This window comes from Pteronotus mesoamericanus, unplaced genomic scaffold (assembly GCF_021234165.1).
Source record: "Pteronotus mesoamericanus isolate MK-2021 breed Mesoamerican mustached bat unplaced genomic scaffold, CSHL_Meso_final contig_24, whole genome shotgun sequence".
NCBI lineage: Eukaryota > Metazoa > Chordata > Mammalia > Chiroptera > Mormoopidae > Pteronotus > Pteronotus mesoamericanus.
The window spans coordinates 5,980,054-5,989,236 of NW_026555100.1; the positions used below are offsets into that span (position 1 = coordinate 5,980,054).

General features: G+C 35.0%; 1 protein-coding gene across 2 annotated transcripts in view; it reads right to left on the minus strand.

Moving 5' to 3' along the window:
• FAM149B1 (family with sequence similarity 149 member B1) overlaps positions 1-9,085 on the minus strand; it is a 56,649-nt gene extending 47,564 nt beyond the window's left edge. For both annotated transcript variants that reach the window (XM_054572613.1, XM_054572612.1), the window contains exons 1-3: positions 8,933-9,085; positions 4,942-5,046; positions 3,862-3,991 (exon numbers count right to left, since the gene is read on the minus strand). In XM_054572613.1, coding sequence (XP_054428588.1) covers positions 3,862-3,991; positions 4,942-5,046; positions 8,933-8,979 — 282 coding nt within the window. In that variant the 5' untranslated portion in view covers positions 8,980-9,085. The remainder of the gene's footprint in view (positions 1-3,861; positions 3,992-4,941; positions 5,047-8,932) is intronic.
• Between the last annotated feature and the right edge of the window lie 98 nt (positions 9,086-9,183).

Sequence of the window (9,183 nt, forward strand, 5' to 3'; positions counted from 1 at the left end):
CAAAGCATATAAAACTAAAATAGAGAAGAATTGGGTTAGCTATTTTTATGATTGTTGGCTATCAAAATTTAAATATATATAATTAGACTAAAAAAGGAAAGTCTTCCTTCCTACCATTGTATTATCTTTGAGTTTTAAAATATTCCAAAAGAATTAAATCCAAGGATATAAATTCCAGAATGATTATAAGTAATAAATATATTTAGCAAAGTAGTAGGTCATTAAATTGGGACAGAAAACTAGATTTCTATAGACCAGTGATAGCTAAAAAAAAAAACTAAGTTCAAAAGTAAGTAAAATGTATAATTAAATATCAAATTCAATTTCAATATCAATTGTAACTTATAATAAAAACTAAATTATAAAATGTCAGATAGGACAAATGGAAGATGTAAATAACTATATTTTTAGCTAGAATACAAAGTTCAGTAAAGATGACAAATTATTGGAAATATGTATATAAAGTATTTAGCACAGTGCATGGCATCTACTAAATATTTAATAAATTTTAGTTCTATCTATACATTCCCTAATTTAATATAAAGTTATCATGCAAAATCAATTAAATCCCTGATAGTTTATAAAATGTTATAAAAGTGAAAAAAATTTATCTGAAAGACTTAAGAGGACACAAATACTAAATAATATACATTGTTTAGTGAACACTAGTAAATTTTTTAAAATATGAAAAGCCACAAGATACTAAATCAAGTAAAGAAAAGTCATTAAAAAATAGGTTTAACAGAATAAGAACTTAATTTACACCTCACACCATATATTATAAAAGTCTCATGAGTCAAAAAGCTAAACACGCAAAATTCTACTAAAAAGCTATGAAGAACATTCCATCTTTCTAAGGATAAAATCCTGACTAGTAGTGACTTGAAGGTAAATAGGAAGATGGTTATATTTGAGTATTTTTAAAAAATCTGTTACACAATAAATACCAAAGGAAAAAGTAAGAGAATAAGAAACATTTGTGGGACATTCATTATTTACAAAGAAATTATAATATACTATAGAAAGTACTTGACACAATGCTAGGCATCCACTAATTATAATACTGAAACAGCTGATGGACACACACAGCTCACTAAAACCTCACAGCAAGTCACCAAATTAAATCACTCATTCCCTTAGGATAAAATTTAAATTCTTTGCCATGGTCTACAATACCTAATGATTCCAGTCCTGCCTACCTTCCCAATCTCATTTGTGTTTTTCTCCTGATACACTCTTCTCAGATCATCCTGACCTTTTTAAAATTCCAGTACCATACCACTTTCCCTTGGGCACATGAAGCCCTTTCTCTTCTTAGGGCTTTTGCATCTGCTGCTGGTTAACTGTATGGAAAGCTTTTTTCCTCACTCTTCACATGATTAACTCCTGAATCTTCAAGTCTCAGATCTACTCTACCTGAAAGTGAATCCCCTAAGAAGAACTTGGCAGTCCCTCTAGGGATGTCAGGTTTCCTTACCTAGAAATGCCAGTAAGTAGAAGCTGATGACTTGTAAGCACTTTGTAAATGTGCATTGCATAAGTTAATGAAACTGTGACTTCCTGAGAACTGAACCTTGATTTCCTATCCTAAATGGGAGAGGCTCATTGTTGTTGTGTGCAACTCATCTACAGGAACTTTTAAGACAGATCTTTATGACCTACGTCCATACCTGGCCATCACCTCTTTTACTTTTGGTGTCTCTTGGTGTCTTTGGTGTCTTTTGCTGCCTTTACTTTGGTAGCTGTCTCTTTTGTGACATTTTGGGATGGAGAGAGTGGATTTGATGAAGTCAATAATTGAGGATAATTCCCTCTCATGTTGTGTTTTTTTCCCTTGCATTAGAGTATGAAATAGCTTCTAAGAGCTTCAGTTACAAGCTAGGAAGAGTCTCTGTGTCTGTAATAACATGGTGACAACACTTGGAACCTAAAGTAGACTTCTGTTTTAGTCTTACTACTCAGTTTATTTTTTAGCAGTTTAACGGGTACATTTTATAGATTTTTTTTTTAATTTACTTTTAGAGAAGAGGAAAGGAGGAAGAAGGAGAGAGAGAGAAACATTGGTGTATGAGAGAAATGGCAACGATTGCCACACACCCTCAACTGGGGAGCTGGCCTGCATGCAACCCAGGCACGTGCCCTGACTGGGAATCGAACTGGTAACCTTTCAGTACGCAGGCCAGCACTCAGTCCACTAAGCCACACCAGCCAGCGCTAATGGGTACACTTTAGAATCTTTGATTTTCTGTGGAATTAGATCTTCCCTTTCAAATGTTGTAATTAACATCACTTAAAATAAAATGAATAAAATATTGAAACCTCAAAAAAATAAAGTGAACCCCTCTTATAATGTTCTGTTTCAGGACCCTGTCATCTTCCTTTCAGCTCTTCTTACCTTTTGTAGTTATTTTGTTTATTTGCTTTTCTCAATCTACTGAATCACATCTCACTCACCCCATATTCCCAACTACAGTGTCTGACAACAAATGTGCTAAAAAAATATATGTTAAATGAAGAAAAACAGAAAACCCAATTATTAGATAACAAGGGAAAGCTCAATTATGATACATTAAAACAAGGAGATGTTATATAACTATTCAAACTGACAGGTATGGAAGTAGTAAAAAAAAAAAAAAGTATCTATATGAAGTAATGGTGAATGAAAAACTAGACCACAAAATAGGATACACGTATATCATACAACTATGTAAGGAGAGTCTATACATATCCAAATTAAAATGATTGGAAAATAATTAATGGTGATAATAAAAGGTTTTAACAATTATCAGGCTTTTTGTAAAGAAAGCAGGTTGCTAACAACAATATGGTAGAAAGTCAGTACTGTGGAAAAGTGCTTACAAAATAATATTAAATGAAAGAATAGAGCATAATATTGTATATACACCATGATTATAGCTGGGTCAAATTAAACATAGATTGAAAGAGGATACAGAAATAAAACTACCTGTTGCATCAAGGAGATAGGCGTATTTAAAATTTGCCTTTAAAAATATTTTTTAATCCTCACCCAAGGATATGTTTGTTAATTTAGAGAGAGAGGAAGAAAGACAGAGAGAGAGAAAAACATTGATATGAGAGAAAAACATCAATCGTTTGTTTCCTATACATGCCCCGACAGGTATCAAACCCACAACCTAGGTATGTGCCCTGACTGTGGATTGAATCCACAAACTTTTGGTGTACGGACTGCCTGAGCCACCTGGCCAGGGCAATTTTTCTTAAGGTTGATGGTCTTCTAAAAATAGTATTTTACAATGGGAGATAGCCATAAATAAATAAATGAATCTCAACACCCAATTAATAACGACCAAATAACACTTTGGGTAAATATCTTTTTAGTCCTTTTTCTAATATATAAAAGCAAACATATATGTAAAATAAAATTAGAACTACAAAAATTCTTCTTAGCCTGCTTTTTTCATTTAACAGTATATCATGGTCATTTTCCCAGTGTATAATGGCTTAATAAACTTTAAAAAAACATTTTAAACAAAGTAACATTAGTGTTACATTGGTGGAGAGACTCATTAGTCAACTGAACACAGCAAAAGGAGTTAAGTCCAGGGTCCACATCCATGCTAATCTACAATTGTTTCAGTCAAACACTAAGTAAGCATACCTAAAAATCTACTACTATATCTATAAAGCAAAACAAATACTCAGATGGTGAAGACTGATGCTTCTTTATAAATGTTAGAAAAATGTGGTAAATTTAAGTATTAAAATGTAAAGAAATAATGCAGAAGAGTGAAGGAATGAAAGACACTGACAAAACTGACAAATCCTAACTCCCAGAATAATCTCCCAAGTGTTCCATCAGACCAGTAACATACAACTCACACCATATCCCCAGGAGAAGTCCGAGCTGCCCTCAGTAGAGATCCCTGTGCCTGTATAACTTGGAAAAGCAGACCTTGAATTCCCAGTATCAGCTGATGTAAAAGGTGATTCTTGTGTGATGTCAGACTCACTAAAAGCAGAATTTGGAATGAAGAGAGAAAACAGAAAAAGTCTTATTATTTCCTCAAGTTTCTGCAACATTAACAGCTCAGCAATTAGGTGACAAGCATATGTACAAATATATCCAAAGAAGTAAAAAATCAATGAACTTGAAATTTAAACATCATGAAAAAGCCCCACCCAATTTCTCCTAGAATTGATGGCAGTCATTGTATATAATGCTAGTCATAGTTTATAATCAGTATTTTAACATTCCACCTGTAACATGTACCTTTGACAACTAAAGACATTTCAAAAATATTGGTAATATCTGAACTTATATGGCACTTTCAGGTTAACCAAGAACTTTTACAAATATTAATCCCGTTTTATACCAGCAACAACCTGGTGATGCAGAACACAACCCCATTTTAAACACAAAGAATCTGAAATTTAGTTCTAGGTTTTAAAACTAAGTTTTATAATTGCAATTTTTCCTATAACACCACATTGCTTGTCAGAACCTCCTTTGAAGTTATAATTTCTTCTGTTCTATTTCTTAAAATAATACATGCAGCTAATATTTACACAGCATTTACTATATGCCAAGCATTGTGCCAAGTTTTGCATGCTTTATCTCATTTATATTCACAACACCTTTAAGAGATACTGTTATCAGGTAAGTAACTTGCAATTTTATTCAGCTAAGAAGTGATAGAACCAGGATTAAAAATCAGATCTGTTGGACTCCTTCTGAGTCTATGCTTTTAACTACTTTATAATGCTACTTTTCAAAGGTTGTAAAAATACGTATGATGTTTTTTCCCTTAGCTGTTCCAGACTGAAGATAAATGGTAATGAAATATGGTAAAAATTTGTTTTGTTTCATTAGTAGAAGGCTTGAGACCTACCCTAAGCTAAAAAACAAAACCTTTGCCATTATCAAGTATAAAAGCAAACAAGGATACTTTGTGTCATTACCTTTGGGAACTTGTGTCTTTTGCGTGGCTATCATTGGTAGAGGAAATTTCATCTAGCTGCTCTGGTAGGGGATGATGATTAAGAGCATACTTTGTTATTCCTTTCCTGCAAAAGATAAAAAGAAAGTTATATTTCCTATAAACAAAGATTATACTTTTCAGAAACAGAAGTTAGTCACATACTTCTTGCTGCTCTGGGACTGTGTAGTCCAGTACATTAGCCACTAGTAGTTAAAATGTGGTTAGTCAGAAATGAGATTTTATGTGTAAAACACACAGGATTATGAACTCTTAGTACAAGAATGTACAGTATTTCACTAATTTTTTTATCTTGATTATATGTTAAAGTGATAATGTTTTGGAGGTATTGAGTTAAAAATATATATTCTTAAAATTAATTTCACTGCAAATTGAAAATATAATAACGTATAACCACATAACTATTAAAACAGCTAAAATAAAATACAGTGATAACACAAAATGCAAGCAAGGACATGGGGATGTCTCATATATTGTTGGTGGGAATGTAAAATGGTACTGCTGCTCTGGAGTAGTTTTGGTTTCTTATAAAACTGTAATTCCTGGCCATGGTAAATGCACTCTTGGGCATTGATCCCAGAGAAATGAAAACTTACATTCGCACAAAAACATGTATATAAATGTTCAGAGCAGCTTTATTTATAACTTTAATAAACCTGGAAACAACTTAAAAGTCATTAAGGGGTAAACTCTGGTATAGCCACACAATGAAATACGATCCAGCAAAAAAAAAGAAAACAAGAAAGAAAGAAAGAAAAGGAGTAAACTATTGGCACATTTAACAACTTGGATGCATTTCAAGGATATCATGCTTAGTGAAAAAAGTCAATCTCAAAAGATTACATTCTATATGATTCCATTTATATAACATTCACAGATTATAAATCTATAGAGACAGAGAAAAGATTAGTGGTTATCAGGAGATGGAGAAAGGAGTGGATGTGACTAGAAAGGAGTACACAAGACTATTCCTTGGTGGTGATGAAATATCTATCCTGATTTTACTGGTGGTTACACAAATTTGTATGAGACCAAATTGCATAGAACTATGTACACACATACACACATGAAGGAATGGATATAAAAACTAGTGAAAAGTGAATTAAGGTCTATAGTCTGGTTAACAGTACTATACAATGCCGTTTCCTGGCTTTTAAATTATACTATAGTTATTTTGTAAGATGTCATCATTGGGAGAAGATGGGTGAAGGCTTCATGGGGCTCTATACATACTTTTATAACTAAAAAATTTGATTTTACCTGTTTCTACTACTTTTAACATGACTTCCTGAAATTTAAAATTACGTATGTGGCTTGAATTGTATTCTTATTGGACAGTGCTGCTGTGGAGTTTGACGTGTGCATAAGAATGAACTATGGCATTAATTATTATATATTCTAGTCCTAATCATCTATAGTAGACTTTCCTCCCCCACAAAATTCAGTAGTCAAAAAAATTTAGGAAACCTGATAGGTTAAACAAAGTTATACAGGTTCTTTACAAGAGGTCTTCCCAGGGCCTTTTATATGCAAATGTATATTATACATCTCTAATACTCTTATTTCACAGGAAAGGAAACTGAGGCTTAGAGGGATTAAGTAACCTGTTTAGGGTTATAAGGCTAGTAAGTGATGGAGCCAGGATTCAAATCCAAGTAGTCTGGCTCTGAGGCTTCTCAGAGCAAATGAATAGTTTGAGATCTTAGTAACCTATACCACTTTTTTGGTATACAAATATAAAGTTAGGGGCTTAGTCAGTGGAGCTTGTAGTATAAATTATTTCTTCAATGATGGGGATGGACTTGTGCAGAGAGCTACTTGTACTTCTCTCATTCAGTGATCCTACAACCAAAAGCTTGTCTTTGAGACAGTGGTAGGGATTAGAAATGTGGATTCCAGCTATGACACAGAAACTTAAGACATTTTTTAGTGTGTCAAAGAAAATGGCTTATGGAGTGACAACTATATAATTCCAAAGAAATTTTAAATTTGATAACAGTATTATGGTTACATAGGAAATGTCTATAATGTATATTGAGGTATATAGGGATAAAATGATAGTGTCACAGGTTTTGTTTCCTTATTTCACAGATGAGGAACAAAGAAATATAGATGAAGAAAATACATTAAAATTTTGAAAACTGTTTAATGTGGTGATCTGTGGTTTATATTACTAGGGATGTGTGTTTGAAATTCAGCATTAAAAAATGTAAAATTGTATGTTGAAAATAACTCTTTTTCCAAAATCTTTTCAACATCTATAATTTGGAAGTGTTAGGGAGAAAACTAAAGTTACTGCCTTAAAGCAAATCATCATCATAAGACCTAAAGTAAAAGCTGCTTGTAACTTATGGACACATAGGTGCATATATTACTCATCATCTTCATTATTCACATCATCCCAATTCCTCTAGAGAATCATCTTTGGGAGAGTTATCTTTAGGGAGTATCAAATTAACAAATGAGAACAAATTACAGAACTATACTGGGTCAGTAATTCTGGCCCAATAAGTGCCTATCAACACTTTTTTTCCATAAAAGATAGTTTTTACTTTCAGAATGATCAGTATTTATTATAGGAGCAAATTTTTAGCTAAGTCCAAGTTGCATTAGGAAATGACTTTCTTCCTAGTTTCTAAAAAGCTTATTATCTGAATTGCCACTGTGTAGATATCTTATTGTTTAGTAGATAATATGCTTCAGAAAGGCAAGGAGGGATCACAGACTGACTTTCTTTGTATGTACATTGTACCAAGTAAAGGTGGAAAGGGACAAGGAAATTACCATTTTCTGAGGACCAACCATGTGTCAAGCTCTGTGCCATCAGTTTAGATATGCTTTTAAATAAGGTCTTATTCCTGTATTACAGAAATGAAGAATAAAAAATTTAGTCATTTGCCTAAAAGTCACATGGCCAGAAAAAACCCTAGCCAGAAACTCAGATGTGACTGAAGAATAACAAGCTTGTTATTACAATACCAAGTATAGTTAATATTAATAAATTGTATGGTTGCTAAAATTACACAGCTCATTGGAGAAGGGAGGGGGCGGTTGGAGTTAAAAAGCCCAAGCTCAAAAACTTACTGATTATATAATCCTAAAATGTGTATATAACCTGTCTGATACGGCATCTTCTGAAAAACTGAAGATAAGCATACCCATCTTACTGGGTTAGTGTAAGGATCGAGATGCGAAAGTCTTTTTGAAAGTGTAAAGCATTTATAAATGTGTGAAATTATCATTACTTACTAAATTACAGCACTTCACCGGGGGTGGGAGGTGCATCTTTTAGCCAGAATTATTTGCTCTCTAAAATCTCAGAGCAAAACTGATCCTTATGGAGGCTGATGCTTAACTGTAGAAATGGACAGGCAGTATGTGTAATGGTTATGACCAAGGCTTCAGAATCACATTGCCACCGGGTTTGCACTTCAGCTCCACTACTTTCTGGCTGAGTAATCTTTGGCATGCTATAATCTTTAAATCTGGGATCCTTATCTGTAGAATGACAAATAACAGTCCTCATCTGCTATCCTTGTTGAATAGAATTAAGTGAGCTAATGTAAGCAGCTTTGCAAGGCGCCTGGCACTAGATACATTCAACTTTGCTGTAACAGCCAGCTATTGATAACTTCTTGAGTCGTCAGTGTCTACTGACAGTGGGGCACGAGGCACTGTGGAAACTACCAATGCATTAGGAGACCTGAGTTCAGGAAGTGCAGCCCAAGAGGGCCAAGCCCTGGGATAGCACAGGTGACACGACCGTAGCTGGAGAGGTAGGTAGAAGGGGCAAAGTCCGACAGGGTTGAAAGGAAAGAATTCCGAAGAAAATTTTTTTCTCCCGCCTGGGAAAGGAAAGGAGCGAGGGGACTGGTCACGAAGGGTCCCCAGAGCGCCTGCGCCCCACCTCGCCTCCCCTGGCCGTGGCTGGGATGGTTGAGCAGGGCACTCACAGCTCCAAGCTCTGTGGCACCGCTTTCCGAGTGTATCTGGAGATCATCCTCCTCTTCCTTCTCAATCGCGGCCGGGGAGGGCACGCCAGGGTGGGGGCCTCCAGGCCTGGCCCTCCCGCCGGCTCCTGCCCGGCCCCCTCCCGCCACCTTTCAGCCCCGTCACGCCCCGTCGCCTAGACACCGATCCACCACCTCCTCTGGTTCCCTAGCCTCTCCAGTCCTCCGCCCTCCCTACTCCCCCGCGGGGGCGG